A 22,516-nucleotide genomic window follows, 5' to 3' on the forward strand; every position below is an offset into this window, starting at 1 on the left:
TAGTTGGCAGTAAATATGGAAAGATTTGCCAAAGCAGATAAACACAAGTGAGATGTCTCTTCTTGCAAACTACATTTTTTAACATTTGATGGGCACCAGTAAGACTCAGGACAATATGGGCTTTTCCAACCACCAGAGTTCTTTCACCAAAACAGTATCTTAAGTATCCAAAGTAGTAGTATAGCTAACATTGATGGAGCATTTATCCTGTACCAAGGGCTGGGGTAAGGGCTTTACATCCATTATTTAATGCTCTCTTCAGCATTATATGATATATATGATATTTATTGCCATTTTAGAGTTGAGTCAAATGATGTTCAGAGAGATTAAGTAATTTTCCCAAGGTCTTACAACCAGTAACTGACAAAACCAAGATTTGAACCCAGGGATGTCTAATTGAGTGGTTCTCAACCAGGGGTACTGGTTCTCAACCCAGGGAACATTGGGCAGTGTCTGCAGACATTTTTGGTTGTCAAAACTGAGCATAAGGATACTGCTGATAGCCAGTGGTGGAGGGTAAAATTCTACAGTGCAAAGGATAGCTCCTCCCAACAAAGAATTACCCAGTCCAGAATGCCAGGGGTGCCACCACTGAGAAACCCTGTTCTAATTGAAAAGTTGGTTGACCACAAAGTGTCCACCATTTATGAAAAGTTCCTTTTCTTCAAGGAGGAGTCAAAAGATAAATTATAGTAATAGTACATGTTCAAATGAGAGTTCGTGTGTGCATTACATAACATGTAACATAACATAGCATTTATAACATGAATGGCATGGCTTTTCTTTCCAGTTTTCTGGGTGTAAGTTTCCATCACATGTAGAAGCTAAACTGAGAATTAGTTGAAAACCGAAACTCCCTTACAGTCTGCTGCATTTTAAGAAATAGTGCAGTGTATGTGATATTTGGGCAGTACGTTAGATGTTTTTATCTTCAGTGAATCCTTCCATTTATAATAGTTAATTATTCTTCATACACCATAATTAGTTACATGTACCTAAATAATATAAGATGCACTTCACTGAGAAAAGTCAGTATATGTGTGTAAATGCACAGTTTTCCTAAAGGCAGTTTTGTTTTTATTCACAGAAGACATAATCCCATCAGAGAGCAGCTCCTTGTCTGACACTGCCACCTATGATGAACGTAAGTAGCTCTCCTTCTTCAATTTATTCTTTAGGGGAAAGTACAACCAACTAACTTGTATTTATGCAGAATGGTCTGGAAAAGGGGATTACAATTAACTTCTGAAGGGGTTAATTCAACATTAAATACAGTACAAATCACATGACTTCAGGCAATTAAAATAGCATTACAGGAATAAGTCATCTCTCAATGAGGACTTGTAAGGTTCAATAGGATTTTTTTCTCAACTTTTTATTCTGTAGTAATAATAAACTCACAGGGAATTGGGAATTGCATAAATGAAACAAAGATGCCTTCACCCAGCTTTTCCTGGTGGTGACATCTGAATATATTAGGAGTCCAATATCAAACCAGGAAATTATAGTGCAGACTTTGATTATCACTGTAGTCTGGATAACTGGGAGTTTTTTTTCCTTAGGAAGAAATAAATTTTCGAGGTTGGGTTACAGGGTCATTGTGTCATTTTCATAATGGTAGGCCATACCTGTTGTGCTGGCCTGTGTTTATTCAAAGCATTTCAAATGGAATGGATTTCATATCAAGTGATGGAGTATTTCCTTGTAATCCCTCTTGCTTAAGCAGAGGAGCGGCTATCTATTTGCTATGATTTAAAGAATTCTGAGAAGCTGCTAACCCCCACTGCTTTCTCTTCCCCCAAGTTTTATGGTACATGAAATTCTACCTTTTCAGATTTCTTCTTTTGAGCTAAGGTTTGGTCATACTTACCGTTCCTCTTTGAAAATGCAGAAATCAGTGGAAGACATAACCAGCCTCTAATGATTCGGCATAAATCAGTTTGATCACTTTCAATTATAGCAGGAGCCTTTGGTCACCAAAGAGGCCTAAGAACTTTAAAGTTGTACAGAAATGCTCCACGCCAGCTTTACAGGCCAGCTTCCTTTTGGCCCTATACACACTGGGGTTTTTCTTTAATATGATTCTAGAAAAGCTATAGTATCACCCATTTCACCTGATTTCCTTTTTCAGAGTGACACTTAGTGAATTGGCAAAAATTGCATCATTCTCTGTAAGAGTATTCAATAATGTCTTTTTTCTAGTGTATAAAATATAAAAAATAAATCCCCTGAAAGCTACACACTTCTAAAAGCAACATCTTTGGAAGAACACTTTGCTCACGAGATCTTCCAATTTCTTTTTGGGGGTATCAACAAAGTATTTACTTACCTACTTATTTATTCATTCATTCATTTACTTACCATAGCTAACGACGCCTTCACTCTTGCTGGGCAGCGATCAAGTTCAGTACCTCATTCTCCAAGAATTCCCCCTCCTAAGTCTCTCGGTATTGAGCGAATCCATTGCAGAAAGTCCTCTATCAATGAACAGTTTGTGGACACCAGGCAGTCCAGGTGAGAAGACATCGTCAGTGAGACAAATACCTTGCAGCTCGGAGATCTTTTCTCCAAAATGGTCAATACTTTTTTGTGTTAATGCTGTTTATCCTTCCAGATAAAGTGGGTTATTTTATAAAACCAAAGCATAGAAACTAACCCAGTTATTTGCTGTTGACAAGAAGTGTTTTCAAGAGGTCTTTTTATGAGCATTTGGCTATTTCTTATATTTTAAGTCCATTTGACGTCTCTTAAGTCATAGGGACATTATTTATCGTCTGGATTTGGGTATAGTGTCCCCAGTTTCGTTTTATAACCCATGCCTTCAGGCAACTGTCATTAAATGCCACTCTGTCCCTCTAAATGACAGGACTGACTTCTGATCCTTCAAATAAAAAGGAACTTCCACTCATTCTTAATCTTTAAAATAGAATACAACTTTTTTCTCAAATGTCTCTGGTAAATATTATCAGGGCAGTAGCACACTGTTCAAAGTGTTTTAATATGTATTAACATTTAATATGTATTAAATATGTATTTAATCCTCACAACAAATCGTGATAGTATTACTACTATCATCACCATTTACCAATAAGTACAGCGAGGACCAGAAAGCATGAATATAACTTTTTGGGTTTGTCACCTAGTAAATGTCAGAATCAGGATTTGAACCTAGCTAGCCTAACTCCAAAGCCTATGAAGTGACTTTAGCCAAAATGTTATATTGCTGCATCTCAGTGAAGATGGAAATTAGTCTTAAAATAAAGGAAGATTATTGAGATTAAATAATTTTCCACTTACAAAAATAAAGCCAGCTTTTGTTATAGTTATAATTTGTCAAAGGACAGTGAAAAATTTTATCATGTGTCAGCCCCAGTTTGTGGATTCGCATTTCAAAACTGTTGTCCTGAACAGTAAAGATTGAAGTGTCTATGGCTGTGCTACCCAATTTCATTAAAAATAAGTAAAATAAAAAATTCATTTCCTCAGTCATACTAGCCACATTTCAAGCGCTTACAGGAACGTGTGGCTAATAGCTATAATATTGGGCAGCACAGATACAGTACATTTCCATCACTGAAGAAGGTCCCACTGGATAGCACTGGACAAGTGTATTTATTATATTAGAGAAAACAAAGCTATTTCAACAAAGAGAATTATAACTGGGAACCTTTATCTTAAAAACTGTCATGTGTACATCCCCAGTATCTTAAGATGGGTTTGTTCTTTGACCCAGTAAATTCATTTACAGGAATTTTTCCTATTAGATTAACTACAGGATGTTCATCACACTGTTTATACTAGTGACAAATTGAAAAAACCCAAATGCTCAACTAGTGGGATTGTTTAAATAAATTGTGGTAAATCCTTACAATGGGATGCTATGCAGTCATTAAAGTACAGTGGAGATGAATATTAAGCAACATGAAACATTAGATACAACAAGAGTTTTTTTTAACATGGGTTTTGAAAATTAAGATCTCATTTTTTGTTGTTAAAACGTACAAATGCTTATAAGTATATATGCTTGGTAAAAAGTCTGAAAATATTTAGTGTTGCCTGGCTATACCTGAGGTATCCCATGGACATTTAGATTTTTTCTTTTATATCTGTATACTTGAACTTTTCTGCAGTGAACTTTATGAGCTTTTATAATAAGTAAAAAATGTAATCAAACTCTTTTTGTAATTAAAAAATCAAATTTACACTGTATTCTCACCGTGGTGAGAAGTAGGGAGAGTGATTTAAGGATGTTGCCTTCTAGTCTAGGGGGCTGCAAATGAAGGCTTACTGGTGAAATCCATCCTACAACCTATTATGGTATGACACATGCACTGAGAATGGTTTTTATATTTAAATAGTTGGATGGGAAATCAAAAGCAATAATATTTTAAGTCTTCACCTCCCCCTTCATACTTATGACTAGAGAGCAGACCACTTATTTTTCCCCAAAACCCATCTGCAACATCCCAGCGCACTGAACTGCAAAGATGCCCTACCCACTTTTCTCCCTATGCTCCCTTTCCTTCAGCTTCCAGTAAATTTCCAAACACCTTATGACAAGTTTGCCAGAGATGTGGGGCCATTCATCATTTCCTGAATTTTTCTTTCTGCCATCACAGAGAAATGCTTTCGACACATAGCAGCCCTTACAAAACCCTGGAGAGGCGGCCCCAGGGAAGACGAAGCATGCCCAGCACACCGGTCCTCACCCGCAATGCCTACAGCAGCAGCCACCTGGAGTAAGCGCGCTGCATACCGATTGCTTTGGCTCTGTTGCTTTTTGCTTTAAGGTTTTATTTTACTTTGTTGCATTTTTTAATCATTGTCAGGGACTTCCCTGGCAGGGCTCTATTTAATGGGTCTACATTTGCTGCTAACTTAACAGTTCAGATATGTTGGCAAAGAAGATGTACTTGAAAATGTACTTTGTTCTGATAGATAGTGAATGTTTATACCTTCATTTTGCCCACCATTTGTTGTTTAATGGTGAGGATAAAGATAATGACAGTAACATTTTGAAGTGTTTACTGAACGCTTTGCTATTTTATATGCCCTGTATTATTTAGTTTGCACAACAAGCCTAATTAAAGATTTTAGATAGTTTTTGTCCTCATTTTCGAGAGGAGGAAGTGAGATTCAGAAAATTAGCTATCTCGCCTGGGCTTACGCAGCAGGGAAGTGGCCGAGCATGTCTCAACGCAGATATCTCTGAGGTCAGAGCCCAGGCTCTGCTCCCTGAGGCAGTGCCGCCTCCACCCTAGTCTCCGCATCCTCCTGGCCTGTCAGATGAGAACCCTCCAAAGATGTGTGGGTTTTTTTTCTAGGCTTTCACGCAGGCTGTGCACCACTGCTTTATCTTCCTTATCCTCAAGAAAGAATGTGGGTTGCACAATTGCCAGAGCTTGGATCTTTTCTCATTTTGACCATGGTAATGAACTTACGGGTGAGCAAATGGATTCCCTTATGCGGTCAGCTTTGGAAAACGTAATAGTCCTGTTGCAGTTCAGGAGCTCTCGAATCCTTTCACGTGGTGTTCTTTCTCCCAGTTTCGGTCCTCCTCTCCTTCCTTCTCCTTTACAAGTTTGCCTCTGTCCACTTTCAGACCTGAATCTTCATCTCAGCACTGCCGCCAGCGGAGTGGAAGCCTCGAGTCCCAGCCTCACCTGCTCTCCGAGATGGACAATGATAAGCCATTTTTCTCCCTCTCCAAATCCCAAAGAAGCAGCAGCACAGAAATCCTGGATGATGGGTCTTCCTACACCAGCCAGTCAAGCACAGAGTATTGCTGTGTGACGCCAGTTGCCGGCGCCTATTACGGCACCCAGACTCTGGACACTCGTACCAGGGGTCGGAGAAGGTCCAAGAAACAGAACGTCTCAACTTCAAATTCAGGAAGCATGCCTAATCTAGCACAAAAGGACAGCGTGAGGAATGGTGTCCACACAAAGAGTCAGGACCAGCCTTCTTCCAGTTACTATATTGCCGGGTACACACCATATGCAGAGTGTGATCTTTATTACAGTGGCGGCTACGTCTATGAGAATGACACTGAAGGACAGTACAGTGTCAATCCTTCCTACAGGTCCTCGGCCCACTATGGATACGACCGCCAAAGGGACTACAGCAGGTCCTTTCATGAAGACGAGGTCGACCGGGTGCCCCATAACCCATATGCAACTCTCCGACTGCCCAGGAAGACTGCTGCCAAGTCGGAGCATATCACCAAAAACATCCACAAGGCCTTAGTTGCAGAGCACCTGCGTGGCTGGTACCAGCGGGCCTCTGGGCAAAAGGATCAGGGGCACAGCCCACAGTCTAGCTTTGACTCGGACAGGGGGTCACAGAGATGCCTGGGGGTTGCCGGCCTTCAGGTACCCTGTTCTCCAAGCAGCCGGGCATCTTCCTACTCTTCAGGTAAGAAAACTGCAGAGGCACTTGACACCCAAATTTAATTTAGCTCATGTCTTCCTCCCCAGACCACTCCCCTCAAGGACCATGAGCCCAATACCCAAGACCATGAGAGTGGTAGCCATCTGGTGGAGCTACAATCAGAATTGCCAAGTTAAACAAGGTCCTCTCCGAAACAGTCCTGTCTAAAGAATGCAGCTCATAGGAGTCTGGTGAAGCAAGTCGTAGATTCAAACAGTTACTGAGCAGTTACGGTATATGCTACCCTGTGTTAGAGACTTTCACATGTTTTATCTTTTCTAAGTTGATGGCCACATCTTTTAAAAGCGTTCAGGTCATTGAGGTTTGCTATGTTAAAAGAATAGAGGAAATCCTTCAGGAAAGAAGAAAACATTAGAATTATACATCCTTCCTTGTTTACCACCAGCAAGTTGACCGTCTCAAGGCAACATGTTTTGAATGCTCACACACCTTGCCTAAGGCTTCTAAGAATTTTGATAGAAGTTTGCATTTATTAAGCACCATTCCTGGCAGTCTTCTGAGTACTTTGCATGTCTTGACTCAACTGAGTAATCATATATACTCCACCTTTTGGTTGATTTGAGGGATTTTCAAATATATTTTTGATTAGAGATGTCCCCCTCATGCATTGATTTCAATCCCTGTCTTCTAAAATTCAAGGAGGATATACTGCGTATCCCCAGTGGTGCTTTAAGTAGAGAAATGGGGGGGAAAGGAGTGTCTGCCTTTGGTTTGATGTACTCACCAACAAGCAGACATGCCTAAGATGCTGAGGAGCCAGGTTGAACCAGTTCTTGGCCTTGGTGAGCTCAGTCTAGTTCGCAGCCAGAGCAATGAATGAAAATTAAGCAATTTCAAAGCTCCTCACTGAATGAATTCTTAAAGCCATGCGAAAACCTGAGGTGATGAGTCTTACCCCATCTCTTCAGTGTGCTACCTTAGTGAGACAACCCAGCGATTCATGAATCATTGTCTCCTGGTCCGTGAAAACTGTGCCTTTCAAAGTCTCACAGACTTGTTGACAAGAGACATTTCCATGGAGATTTCTGTTTGGGTTCAAGTTCTCTTCTATTTGGGCAGGACTTTGGACTTCCGCTAGGGCTTTCCTGTGACATCTAACAGAAGAAAACACTCCTGTAATTATGTCTTGTTATTCATGGCCCTGATCTAGAGAATGCCTTTCTTCCCCCCTAAAGTTTGGGGCATTGAAACTTGAAGAAAACAAGCTGGGAGAGAGCTGCAAAGGAAGAACCAAAGGGGGAGAGCTGAGGCACATGTGACCAGGAGCCAGGGTCGGGGCTGGGCAATGACGCCTCTTTGAACAAGCTGGGGGGAGCAGCTGTAACTCAGAAGCCTCAGGCTTGCTGGTAGTTGGCTCAGTGTCTGTGGCAAAAAAGGAGCGGATGGAGTTACAATCCTCCTGGCTCAGAGCCAGTAGGAGCCTTGCTGATCCTGGCAGATGTGGCCCCACAGACCAAAAGGCATCACATTTTAAGGAATTAGGGGGATGGAATCAGTGCTCCTAGAATTTCCTTTTGGGGTTTTCCTCATTTTGGGTTACATTTTATAGCTATAAAAATGTATTACAACAGGCACGTGTCATTCTCATGGAGAGACGACTTTCCGATTATTTGCCAAAATAGGGGTTTTTGTAGTCCCTTCCAGCCACCCAAAGTCTCTCTCAGTGACTCAGTTTTATTAGTAACAGCAGACACCATTGATTGACAGTTTACCCTGTGCCATGTGGCATGCTAAGCACTTTATCCACACTACCCATGTAATGTATGCAACGGTTCTATATGGGGAATGCTGTTGTTATGTTATTATTATCCTAGTCTTCAGGATTAGAGAGTTTACACGACCTTGCCCTAGCCCCACAGCTAGTCAGTGAGGAGTCAAAATTGATCCCCACTGACATCTTAACCTCCAAGCCTCACAGCCCCTGACTTGGAGGTGCGACATGTTCTTGGAAGGTCGAAGTGAGAGTATTACATCTTGGAGTCAAAACCTCATGGCATTCAGGGCCACGGATGTGTTTTGAAATGTGCTTGTCCCGTGCTGGTCACAGTGCTTTGTGCGTGTGAGAGAGAAGAGCAGGAGGTTGGCTGCCAGGAACAGGAAGTGGAGGAGAGCCGGAAGGGTCGGTGAGCAGTGCTCAATCTTGGACAACCAGCATGGCATCCTCATTGCCTTGTGCATCCAGGGCATGGAGCAGGACTGGTTTTAAAGAGAGGACAACAAATGCCCAGCAATGAGGCATTCACTGGGCTTTGTTCCCAAATTATGCCCTTGCCTTATTCCAGTTCAGTCCCTAAGTAGAGATAAATCTTTTCTTCCTGAAATCCCTCCTGTACTGGTCGACCCCCTCCCCCTCCACACACACACACACTTGTTTTTTAAGATTTGAAAAAATGCCTTGACCCTGCTGTTGGCTGATGTTACCTTTAGCTGAGAAACAGTCAAGTCTCAACAAGTCAATTTATGGAAGGCCTTTCCTCCAAAGGCTTCCAAGAAACGCACACCATCCCCTTAGCTTTACAACTGAAGCCTATGTATCCAGCCACCAAGGCCCGAATGGAAAGATGGTCTCAGTAGATGAGAACTGTTTTTCTGGCTTCTCAGTTGGGTTATTCTTTATAGCATGTCTTTCAATTAACTTTATTCCCATTACTAATAATATTAATAGTTATCTTTTATTGAGTACTTTTTCTGTAGAAGACATGGTGTTAAGTGCCCTCAGAGATTCCCTTATTTAAACCTGATATCATCCCTATACAGAATATATTTATATTATTATCCCCACTTTACAGATGAAGAAACTAAGGCTTTAAGGAGATAAGCTCTTAATCCAGGGTCACAAGGCTGGTGACCAAATTGGAATAAGAGTGCTATTGATTCCAAACATTGGCTCTTAAGCTCCACTCTGCACACAGCTGGTTATAATGTACATCTAAATGATCTAAACAATTTTCATTTTGAATATTCCCACTAATCTTGTGTCTTCTTTCCATTTTTATTTCTAGTGTCTTCCACAACTGCTTCCGGAAACTGGAGGACCCAGATAGCTGTTGGGTTATCTGAGTACGAGACCCTGGCACATGCTTCTTACACCAGCTGCTATGGCAACATCTATAATCCTTTGCCTTCTCCAGGCAGGTGAGAAAGCAGTGCTTGAAAATTCTAGTAGCCTGTTCCTGGCCAAAGAATTCAGGAATCCTGTTTTATTTTATGAACACTAAGTAATCTAGCTGAAGGATTGGCAGACTATAGCCTGTGGGCCAAAACCATCAGCCACCTGTTTGTGTAAATGAAGTTCTATTGGAAAATAGCCATGCTCAGCCATTTACATGTTGTCTAAGGCTGCTTTTGCACTGTGAGGGCAAAGTGAATTATTTGTGACACAGACCGAATGGTCAACAAAGCCAAAAATATCTGGGCCTTTAAGAAAAAGTTTGTTGATTCCCATTGTAGCCTATTCAAATATGACCCTGTTCCTAGAGTCCTGTACATTAAATTCTGAAGGGTGTTTTTTTTTTTTTTTTATTGTACTAGAAACTATATTATTGATTGTGGGGAAAATGGAAGTCTGATGGCCAGGATCCTCACCTGACCCTAAACTACTTGGTGATGTAATTGGCCTACTGCTAGACTAATGCTTCCAAACCCATAGGCAATAAGCTATTATTGACTGAGTCACTATATGAAGAGCTCTGCCCAGGGCTCTGGGCGGAGGTAGAGACAGAGGTGGATTACAGATCTGCAGACTGCCGGATACAGACGTGATTCTAGTGCTCGACCTACTGCCTTGAGAGTAAAGCCAGGTATAAACCTTTTACCCCAAGAACATTCCTTATCATTTCTTGGTCTCACCGAATCCATAGGGAACTTGCCTGGAGCCAAAACTCTCAGACAAGACATTGATATATCCATTTAATAATTTTCTGGAAACCTGCAGGAAAAATATCTCTATTGCAGGAAAGACTGTTCATTCCAGGATTCCTTATAGACAGTCAGTGGGCTTTATTTCGAACATTTGCTGCTGTTTTGAATCTGACCTCATGTTTGTTAAGAAGCAACAGACACAGCCCGTTGTCTTACTTGTCTGTAATAATAGTTCTTTGTAAACATTTAGAGACCACTTTATATATAAGAACAACTTGTTAAAATGTGATTTTTTAATAAGATGGAAACATCTGAATTATATAATTTTTCAGTTCTTTGTATACACTGGAGGAATTGTTTGAAGAGGTCATTTCCCCCTATTACTTTCTCAAAGATTATAAATCACACCCATGGAGCCAAAAAGTAGTGCACTTTCTGGTTTGATTTTATTTTGATTTTAAGAGAATTAAATTTTGCTTTCTCTAAGTCAGATTGCTTCAGGCGTAGGAGACTTACACAAACTAAAACTTATAAAGTGTCTCTGTTGGTAAATACAGGAGGTTAGTTTCCTATTAAAGCACTCGGTGTTATAAGCAAATTGGAGATACTCAACCCCAAAAGCTTTAGTTCTCTTCTCCATATTCAGTGGGAGTTATTCTTGGCTTGAAATATTAGGTCAGTTGTCTCAACTCAACAAAGGGTTGCTCAAAATAGAATTTTAATGGAACTATACCTCAGAGGAAGTTAGACAGCCTGGACTGCTGTAAATAATGCTTGCAAATGAGTTACAAACAAGAACTAAAATGACTCTGGCCCAAAACTGAGCTGAACTTTTTCAGTTTGGTTCTAGTCAGTTTGTATAATACATTTGCAAATAGTTTTCATGGTTGTATGCTTTTACTTTCCTTTTTGTTGACTGTGTTAGAAATGGTATAAAACATTCAGTGTATACAACATTTCTACCCTCCTTAACTTTTATTGGACTCAGGAAGCAGTAAACATTTTTAGAGAAAATCTGTTTTTATCAAGCATGTCCATCTATTTCAGCCAGCCCAAGATGGCTTGATAGGGAGACTGATGTCAGAAGAGGCATAATTTACAGGAAATTAGGAACTATATAAATACCCCTATTGTGTGTGCATGCACGCTCACATAATATGAGCTCATTGTGGAAAGTAAGGTAAATAATAAAAGGAGAATAAATAGGAAAGTATTCTACCATCTAGATATAGCAACTATTAACATTTTTCTGTATCACTGTTAACATGGTCTTAATGATATTGTATATATATAGTTTCACATCATTCATTGTATATGAAATTCTGCATTCTGGTTTTTTACTTTGTATCACAACATAAATATGTTCCCATATTTTTTAAAAAAACCTTTAAACCTTACTTTATGTAACCAAAATGATATTCCATTCAAAAAATATACATTATTTTATTTTACAAGTTAGCCATATTTTAAATTTGAATGATTTTTAGATTTTCTTTTTATATGGTAAGTAATGTTGCTCTTAACATCTTTGTGTAAAACATTTGTCTGAATTCCAAATTATTTCATTAAGATACATTCTAATAAGCAGAATTGATGGATTAAATTGAAAATACATTTTTTTAAGCTCTTGCTTTCCAGAAAGATTGCCAGTTTGCCCTACCAGCCACAGAGTTAGGAGAGAGGGTATTTCCATCCTTTTTTCCACTTAGGATTTATTTTTATTATGATACATCCCGATCAGTTTCACTTGGCATTTAACAAGGCAAATAAGTAACAATCATCTGTAAAAATTTAGAAATTTGCTCTAAAATTGAGGGGTTTTTAAACAAAAACATAATTTTTAAAATGAGAGAAAAATTGGGTTTCAAGACAAAGATACAAAACTTTAGATCTGCCCAAATTAAAGGTCTGAAATGCTTAGCAATGAATCTGTATTTTTTTCAAATAAATGAAGAACATGTTATTTAGACATCCTTTCCCTGAGAGTGTCCAGGTCTTAATACTATAGAGAACTACAGATTTTTACCAATGAAAAATTTTTTTCCTAGAAGGATGTGGTATAATTGTCAGCAGCGTAAACTCTCCAAAAGTAGAAAGGTTAAAGTCACTTGTGCTACCTTGTGTATAACAGAGTGAAATTCTTGGCTCTGTGCTACAAGTTGTGCTTTCAAATAACTTTTTTCTTTCACCTCCTGTTTTTCATTTCCCATCCTCTTCCTTATCTGACTCTCCCCATTACTAGGCAGAGACAAGGGCTTCTGTCCCGGAGAATGGTTGTGTCTCCAGAAATGAGATCAGTTTTAAATTCTCTTTTGCTAAGTGTAGCCAGCTGTAGTAAGTATAGTCCCTCCAGTCTTGTGTGTTGCTGCTTGCGTAGCAGGAGTTTGGCTTGCTCTGACTGATGTGTGACGTTATGGGAATCTGACTTTGTTTTTATATCAGATGAAAACACTAAATACCTGGTTTCACACAGTATTTATTCCCAAAGCTCTTCTCCCAAAACTTTTAAATCACTTTTACTAAAAGACATTGAAATTTAAAGTAAAAAGAAATCTACTAACTCTCTAACCCATTCTAACCTGCTAGTACAAGAATGAGATTTAGCTTGCTGGAATGGTTCGTAGACTAGGTCGCCATCATTTGCGTATACCATCCAAATATGCCTATGATTTTTATATGTGATGTTGTTTCCAATTTACACTTGACCCATACATTCAAAGGATGTATGATATGTCCCAAGGTACCCCTGTCTCCCACTCCCTTTCCCTGAGGAAAGCAGCTAATACATTCCCTTAGTTTGAAGAATATTTAATGAGACTGTCAAAAATATTCTTTAAAAAGTTAGACACATGACTCTCAAACCAAGAGAAAATGGGCTTGTATCAAAGATTTATTTAACTCACTGGTGAGAAAACTAACAGAATAGTAAAGCTGATTCCAGGAGAATTCAAGAGACAGAACTCAATGCACTGAAAGAGAAAATACTAAAATAAGATTACTAAATTAGGTACAACACCAGTGAATGTCCTACAGAGCCATAAAACTGTAACCATAATCTTTTTTACTAGGCAGAAATTACCTGTATTTCTTCCAGAAAAAAACCCTACAAGTTAACATGTAATTTACACAATCTGGGTCCAAATCAGTGGTAAGTGTAAGTCAGACAAAAGTACATCTCTCTGGAGAATTAAACACCCCTTGCATGGACCCATTAGGCAATACTCCAGTGTGACATTTAAAGAACACCCAGTCATCCTTTGCCTTATTTCCAAGTTTGGGATAATTTTCCTAACAGCGCTTTCTATTAACTTCTTTGAGTGTAGTCATCTTTGATAACCGGCAACAAAAATGACCACAAATAATAACTTTTCTGGTTTTCTTTAATAGACAATACACAGACACCATTCCAGCGGACAGTCCAGATGGAAACCCGTTGGAAGACAGCCTGGAGACTAGTGAGCAGAGGCTCTTCTGGCATGAAGATTCTAAGCCTGGAACATTAGTCTGAACTGCAGTCGGATCTCTTGGCCAAGCACTGCACTCTCACACTAGTGTGCCTTGCAGAATGTGCTCGTCTTCCCAGAAGGCTGTTTGGCTTCAGAAACCCAAAGCCATCCAAGAGTGAAGAGAATCCTCTGTGGCCCCCAGAAATGACTAAGCCCTAGAAGAAGCCCCGAACGGACAACTTGCCTTTCAGCTCCAGGCGCTACCCTAATGGCACAAAGTCGGACCACATGTTGAACCATTATCAAGGGAGGACTCAGCCTTTATCAATAGCAAGCACTTTTTAAGAGAATGAAAGTTGTTAAGAGAAGGCAAATCTCAAAACTGTGAAAAGTGCATTCAGGTCTCCAACAGGAAAGAAGGACAGGAAATTACAGAGCACAATTCAGAATGATGTGAGAAGGGAAATGAGGGCGCTCCTTAGCCATTGCTCACCATCAGAATGTTTGAATGGGTGAGCTGGCAAAGAATAACATGTTATTTCTACACGGACATAAACAATTTAGACAGTATTGGAAAATTACTTGAAGAGAAGCTGGATTTTGATGAAGTTCTGAATGAGTGTAAATGTTCTTAGGATATTTTAAAGAGTGATGGTTTTCATAAGCACCATAATATGGGTTCTAGAAAGACTTACTGCTGTAGCATCCTGTAATATAACTTTATGGTAGCAGACTGGGGAAAATGAAGCAGTCCCCTGAATAACTGACAAACCCTGCTTGGAGAATTTTCTAAGGTACAATATCATTGCTCTTTTTTTCTTTCTACACCAATAGTATGATGAGCATTTATTCAGGCTGGTAACTCTCCAACTTGGCTGTTATGAAATGGCAGACATGATGTGGAAAGTTTTTAGAATCAAAAATTTGAAAAACTATTTAAAGGTGATACAGAAAGAACCCAAAACAAAAGAAAACAAAAACCATATCATTTTAGATGAATTTTGTGCCTTAAAATGGTGAGCATCAGAAAATTAAGCATATTGTCTGGATTCCACAGGTAGGTCTAAGTCACTAAGTGACACAACAAGATTAGTCATTAAAAAAAATTCCAGGTTGCAGTAGATTTAATTATGAGGCTAAAACTACCTCATACTTTCCTTGGAAGAACTAATTAGCTATGGTTATTATAGGGTGTGTTTTTTTTAATGAATATTTCCATATTCCAGATGATCTTTTTTGTCATCTTTATTCTGCTTCAAAATTCCATAAAAGGTGCTCCCTGTCCTCTTTTTTTACAAGTTTCTTGTTCATATTGTGAATAGAGAAGTTTCTGAACTTTTTTGGAACATTTTTCTATCTATATTCCAAAGCATGTAATATATACATAAAGATGATTTGTTAACTGGTCCTTAGTCATTTGTATCATTAAAAATGAAGCTGGGGAAAAAATTGAACAAAAAAAAGACATGCAAAAAAAATAACTTATTCCTTTTTGCATATTTGTATAGCCTCCTAGAAACAGAAATACCCTTTTGCATATTCTTTTACTATTCTGACTTTTTAAGACCTATTATTTTTTTACATAGGTCAATAAACTAAAGGTGTGCTACTGAAAATGTTTACGTATTCTTCCATTTACATTCAGGGTTCATAAGAGCTTTTTAAAGGGCTGTACCACATAATCACATTGGACAAGATCACAGATTTTTAGTTACAGTATTGTATTTTATTGATGCCAAGATGCACATTTTTTCATATTTACATCTCTGAAATTCAGGGTGCATCTTTTGATTGATGGTGGCATGTTCTAGTGGAATTGGCAGTGTTTTTTCTTTCTTAGTGATCCATAAAATAAAGTTGTGTCTTACAATGAAGTTGTCTTCGAATTGATGAAATACAGTAGCTTATTGCCTCACTGAGGATGACAGATGTGAATTTTTAGGCTTCCTAATCTTGTGAATGTTGTTTATTTTTAACAGTAATTCATCCTGGTTTTGCAGACTGGCAAACAGGTCTTTTAAATTCAAGAAAATACTTCATCTGACATCTTTTTATCCTATACAATGGGGAGAGGGAAATGAGAAGTGAAATGTAGCAAGACCTTAATATTTCTGTGCAAAGATCTTACATGGAAACAATCTTTTCCTGTTATAGAAGTGCTCAGAATTGCAAGTGCACCTTGAAAGAACATACAGAACTTGGCTCCCAAATGGGAAAAGAAGGTATAGAAATGGAAGCAGAGCAAGCCTCCTGTATGATTTCCCCCTATCTTTGAAAAACATCTCAACCACACTATTGGTATGTTTATTAATAACCAAGAAGCAGCAGAGGTAAAATTTTCAACATTCACATTGATATGTTTTTTATTACAAGATATCATATGTTCACAATAAAAATTTTAAACTAAAACATGAAGCAAATATATAACATTAAAAGCATAATCATGCCCTATAAGGATAGCATTACCAGATATAACAAATGTTTGTTTATTTTATATTGGTTCGGATTTTTTTTCTATGCATATAGCAGTTTTTTTTTTAATGCAGCATTGTATTACAAGGACAGTTTTACAAATTGTTTTTTCACCTAACACATCCTGGGCCTCACTCTGTATCAATATACATATGATCTACCTCATAAAGATTTATGTTTTTACAAGGTGAATTTTTAAAATTGCCTCACCTTCCTTGATGTTTATTTTATTTTTTTATATTTGAGAAAATTCTTAAAAATTTTTCTTGTACTCATAAAAGCTTAGTGTTAAAAGCACTAAAGATTCCAGAAAGTTTTAAGCTGTTAGTTTGGCCTGTCCTTAGGAGCAAAAGTTCAGACTGAAGAGTTTGCTCAAATGATGGTCTTTAAGAGTTTTAGACCGGGAATGATGACTTTCCTCAGTACAGCAGAAAAGCTTGGATCCTTTTCTAAAGTAGTACTTCTCAACTATCAGTGGTGAAAGACCTGTTTTTAAAATTTTCAACCAATGTGGGCCTATATTTTTATAAAGCAAAATAAAGGGGAATTACTAAGAGAAAAAACAGTTAATTTTAAAAAGTGATTTACTAGATAAGCCAAGTAACAAGCAGATTTGTTACATTCTTCAGAGATAAAACTACTCTGTCAAATTGCAATCAGTGTTTCTGGACACTGACTCAGTTTCTGTACCGACCTGGTTCCAAGCAGCAGCGACAGTTTCTAGACTATCCTCCGAGTGGCACTGACCTGGAGTTATTTATATCAGAGGAGGTGCTACATCCATGCTTGCTAATAAGGCGAATCATCTGGTGTCCCTGGTAACTCACAGGGCGTGGAGATGTCGTCCGTTACCAGACAGAAACATCTTGAGCCCAGAAGGTGATATAAAACTTAACTCACATTTCGGCTCAAAGTTTGTCAGGCCCCTTATCAGTTGTGTTTCTCACTGCATCCCTGTCTCCTCCTCTGGATTCCCAAAGGTCTTTTTTACTGCTCTACCTCTTCTCCACCCTGCTTCTTGCGCCACCCCAGAACAGAAAAAGGGGACATACGTCTTGCTGCAGAAACGAGTTGGCAGTTGGCGAATCCTAGTTCAGGGTGTGCTAGAGTGCTTTGTATGTATTTGCTCTTTTAATCCCCACGAAGCTCAGTGAAGTATATGGTGCTGTTATCTCCACTTTCCAGAACCTGAGGATTAGAAAGGTCAAGTAGTTTGTCAAAAGTCACGCAGCTGTTAGGAGAAAAGCAGGAGATAGATTGCGACTTGTCAAACTCTAAAGCCTAAACTACTACCACCTTGTTCCATGAGCGATTTCTCTACACTAAGGGTAGCTGAGAGGATTTTTTAAATTACATATTAATGAAAATTGAGTGAATATATGCTAAGCTCAGCTGTCCTTGTGCATTACTTCTTCAAGATATGGACCTAATTTTCTTTCGTTACCAGTGGTGGAAAGGTAAAGAGGCTACTCCGTCAGAAACCGAGTCAAGATAACGCTTATCTAGGTTACTACTTAGGCTTAGGTGGCTGCCCAGCAGGCTGCATTACTGACTGCTTGTGAGCTCTTCAGTGGACCTAGTACATTTTTAAATTGTTTTCCAGTCAATAAAATGTCTCAAGCCAGGGAATATATTTGTTACAATCACAGATAGCCATGACGAACTAAACATTGATCCATAGCACTGAAAATATCTATTGATCCTCCCTTACTTCTGATTGCTCAGGACACTATAACAATAGGCAGCTTATATGCTCTTCTACCACATTTCTGAGGAGTCTTCTCAAAATTGCAGCTCATATATATGTGCTTGTGGGCTTCCCTCTTGAGTCTCTTTGGAAAGAGTGAATCTGAGATTAATCTCATGTTACAATCTGAGCCTGATGCCAGAAAATCCTTCTAGCACTTTCAACCTCTTCTACTTTTGATGATTCATTGAAGAAGTCTATCTCCTCTGCAAAAGAACATAGGAAATAAGCACCAAGATTAATTTAGGCAGTACTTAACCTGATTCTTAACATAAGCACAACACATTTTCTCCATCTCCTTTTGCTTTTGAGTATCAGCAGCCTTGACAGGAATGGTGTGCTTGGACCAGGAAGGGGAAGAGAGTTGACCTAACTTCTGAGTTTTAGAGAATTCTCTCTTTTTGAATGCTTGTTACACTCATGGAAGTGCCCAAGGTCTAAAAGGGCTGTGGTTTTCAGGTGGGGCCATGCCACCCCCTGTGGGGCATTTGGAAAGGTGTTGCTGTGTTTTAGCTCTCCCAGTGATTTGGAAGTATCACTGGCATTTAGGAACCAGGGACATTAAATATACTGCAAGGTATGGGATGATCCCACACAACAAATTGCTGTTCTAGTAGCCAAACTTCCCACAGGCACCCCTGAGAAACCTTGGGTGGCTTACCTAAGAAAAGGTGTTGGATCAGCCTCTGTTGGTGCTGCCTTCCAGTGTTTAAAGCAGAGATTCCTCAATTTTAGAAGATGAGGGGAAGTGAGGGAGACAATTGTTTTCTGAGGGTGGGGGCAAGATTGTATGGGATTTGAAAAACCATCTATCCAACAAATATTAGGATGCCCACTCTGTGCGTGTCAGTCCTAGGCAATGAGGATAGAATGGTTTCCTGAAGCCAACAGTCCAATGAGTGAGAAACAGAAGGGAATAATTTGAATAACTGAAAATGATCATTAGTCCTATGAAAGCCAAGAGTGCTGAGAGAAGAAAGGAGATGTGGATAAGACGTTAGGTCAGTGGGACACAAGGGGGCCCTTTGGGGTGGGTGATGCTTCAGGACTGGTAAAAGAAGATCCAGTTACACAAAAAGGAAAAGAAGCTCTCCCTGGGTTAGGAGAATGGCATTATGGCTTTGGCCAAGGCCCTAGAATTGAAGAAGCTTGGCCAGTTTTAGAAACTAGAAGAATAGGAGGACAGATCATGCCAGGATTAAAGAAATAACAGGTAATAAGAAAATTCTCACTGTAGTTTCAACAGTGGGCTAAGAGCTATCAAACATTACTTCAGTTTTTCCCATACAAGTATGACAAAGGTGGTCTTATACCAGAAAAGGATAGAGAGAGAGGCTCAGAAATACTGCCATGGGATCAGTTACATGATCTTGAAGTAAAAAAGTTGTAAAGCTAAATCTCAAACCTACCTTTGTCTGACTCCATATCTCATGCTCTTTATTAACTGACAATAAAAAGCAGTTGCTCACCAAACACCTCTCTTAAATGGAAACCAGAGAAAATGAGAAGGGCAGGGCAGGAACAAACAAGAGTCGGCCTAGGGAGGAAGAAGGGGAGGCTCAGATCAGCAAGGTGCAAATAAGGACAGAAAAGGACAAGGCAGGGCACCTACAGTTTGTGGGTTTTCATAACATGCAGTTCAGACACTTGTGATCAGGGTGTTGCTTGAAGATATTCCTAATGAAGAGCCAGTTAGTAGCCAACTAGGCGGGAATTACCTTTGCAAAAAGGGTGGACAAAAAGAGCAAAGGCATTTGAGGAACCCACTACACAGGCTGGCTCCTCCTGTAGTGAATTGAACTAGCAGGGCAGCCTCTGCTCCCAACACAAACACATACCCTTTCCCAGAAAACCATTCTTTATGTTGTCCTCTCCTCCCATTTTCAGAAGAAATTGGCTCTGTAAAGAGATCAAAGATTGGGAAGCCAGAGTGAGAAAGATCTCATCAGGGATAGTGGCAGCCCGAGATGGGCAAGGGCATTTCCAGCAGCCCTTCAATTACCATGCAAGAAGCCTTTATGGAAGCTAATGTCTGGGCAGACACCACCTTCATACAGCAGTGGTTAAGCGTGTGGGCTTTGAAGTCAGGCAGAGCTGGAGACAGGCTGCCGGGCATGGAATCAATCCCAGCCTCACCACTTGCTGTGGTTGTATGAACTAAGGTAAGTTTTCTAACCTCCCTGGGCCTCAGTTTCCCCTCTAGTACACATTGCACAAAGGTGTTTGTGAGTTAAACAAGATAATGCACATGAACACATAAACAGTGAGGCACAACCGCTAGTCCTTTGCAGGTTCTTCATTAAGATAAATTATGTCCTGAAAAGAAGATGGTAAGTGACGTTAAGTGTTAAATGAGATCTAGAGAGTTGAAATTCAGAAGATTTGCATTTGCCTTAGTTTAGCCACTAAAATGACAACATTATTGAAATACCCCGCCATTGTCAAGGGCTGGTTATGTCTCAGGCACTGTCGTGCCTGGCACTTAGACTATTTTTCTGCTTATTTAATCCTAAAAGCAAGTTTACAATTATTAAAACAAACAAAAGCTTTGGGAGGTTAAGTGCTTTGCCCAAGATACATACCTAGAAGGTACCCAGCCTGGATTGTAATTCACAAATACATAAAAGAAATTCTGTGAAGTATGAATCTGTGCTACTCGAGTCCAGCATGGATAAAAGATGCACCAAAATCTAACCTGAGGAGTCAATGCAATTAAGGTGTTTTGCTGACCTTTCAGCCAGAGCTCTCCCCTAAGGCCCGGTGCACTTGCAGAAGCCGGAGATGGAGCACCTCCTTAAACTGGGCGATAAACCTGCCCCCTGCGGCTCTCCCTTGCTAAACAAGGCCTTACTGCTGGCTCAAAAACTGGTACCTGCCTTTTCATGTCTCTAAAAACGCAAACAAGCCAGCCAGTTGGGTGGCCACATTCAGCAAATGAAAATATAGGGTGCTGAGCTAAAATTGAAAAACAGCTTTAACCATCAGATTTTTGTTATTGCTGGGGGAAAAGCTGGAATGCAGGACATTTAGGGCATCCTGAAAAAAATCAGTAAGGGGCTCCAAACAAAAGTATTAAGTACAGAGCGTGTCCCATAATAAAGGACTCCTCGCAACCCACCTTGCCAGGCCTCTGTCCCGGGCACAGGTAAGACAGTAATAGATCACTGAGAAGCTCTAGGAGATGATGTGTTAGGGAGATGGGTGTCACTCTCCCCATCCATGGAGGGGTTGGTCCTATTCAATCCAGAGCCTTTCTTCAGACCAGAAACCTTCTAGGTCAGACCCAGTTTGGTCTGAAAACAGATGCGGAAGTATGGAAGCTCCTCTGGGAGAGCACTCCTGAGAAAACCTTTGTTAAAATGTAGTGTTTCTGGCCTTCAATTCCAGCTCTTACAAAATTGATCAATGAGGACACCTAGGGGCCCACTTTGGTTATTGCAGCCAGAAGGTTTGTGACAGGCCACTCCCGATACTCAGTTCAAATATTATGTGTACAAACTTCAGTTAACCCTGCAGAAAAGAAATTCAATTTCGAATGCCTGGCACTTTCACTTATTAGTTGTGTCTTATTGGGGAAATTGTTTAGGTTTCTTAAAATATTACTTTTCCATAAACTAGAAATAATAGTTGTTAACAATCTTATGGAATTGTAAGGATTCTATAAAACTATGTACTTAAGGAAGTTAGACAGAACACAGTAAGCCCTCATAAATGTTTATTGTCCTTATTGTTCCTAATGTGACATTGCAAGGAAGTGGAATATAAGAGAATTGCTAATAATATTTAACATTATTTTTACAGTTAAATAATGAAATTAAAGTGGCAAATATTAATATTTCATATTTATTGGGTGCCAGGGCCAAGATTAGGGTGGAGCGAGTGAGGTGCATATCCAGATGCAAAATGTAAGGAGGCGCAGAAAACCCAGTTGACAAGATAAACAATATTTTAATGCAGACTTTTTAAAAATTCAAAACTTTAGCCAAAAAAAAATCCATGAATAACAAAATACCAACATTTTAGTACAGAAAGGATCAGTATTATTGATTATTCCTTTTGCCTCAAGCTCCAGTGTGGCTCAGCACTACACTGTGCTAACAATCCTAACCATCAGAGGAGGCATTGTACACCCATTTTACAGATGAGAGAAAGGAAGCCCAGAGGAACTGCTCAGAGGCACTGCCTGGGGCCACATAATCAAGCACAAAGCTGTAAATCTACCCAAGATTAGAAAGATTCTAAAGCTCCTGTCTTGTCCTCTCTGTCTCATTCATGCTTACCATTCACAAAGTGATGCAGACTGAAGTTTATCTACCCAAGAGTGTAAATTCACTTGTGCTGTGTTTAAAGTTGCCAGATTGAGCAAATAAAAGTAAAGAATGCACAGTTAAATTTGATGTTGAGATAAACGCAAATAATTTTTGTATGTGTATGTCCCATGCATGTCCTGTATTTTAGCTGACAGTCCTCCTCCTGCCCCATCACCAAGGTGACCAGACATTTTAATACATAGAGCTCACAATTTCAAAATGGAATAGAT

The 22,516-nt window shown here is 39.4% G+C and overlaps 1 protein-coding gene across 5 annotated transcripts in view; it reads left to right on the forward strand.

Annotated features, from left to right (window-relative positions):
- Positions 1 to 15,373, forward strand: part of FRMD4B (FERM domain containing 4B) — a 322,173-nt gene extending 306,800 nt beyond the window's left edge. For 3 of the 5 annotated variants that reach the window (XM_057507519.1, XM_057507515.1, XM_057507521.1), the window contains 6 exons: positions 1,088 to 1,144; positions 2,367 to 2,514; positions 4,620 to 4,739; positions 5,603 to 6,414; positions 9,453 to 9,585; positions 12,554 to 13,691. In XM_057507519.1, the coding sequence (XP_057363502.1) occupies positions 1,088 to 1,144; positions 2,367 to 2,514; positions 4,620 to 4,739; positions 5,603 to 6,414; positions 9,453 to 9,585; positions 12,554 to 12,713 (1,430 nt within the window). In that variant the 3' untranslated portion in view covers positions 12,714 to 13,691. The other 2 variants (XM_057507504.1, XM_036877716.2) reach the window with 2 other exon arrangements.
- Positions 15,374 to 22,516: the final 7,143 nt, after the last annotated feature.

The sequence above is a fragment of the Manis pentadactyla genome, chromosome 1 (genome assembly GCF_030020395.1).
Source record: "Manis pentadactyla isolate mManPen7 chromosome 1, mManPen7.hap1, whole genome shotgun sequence".
In the NCBI taxonomy this organism is placed as follows: domain Eukaryota; kingdom Metazoa; phylum Chordata; class Mammalia; order Pholidota; family Manidae; genus Manis; species Manis pentadactyla.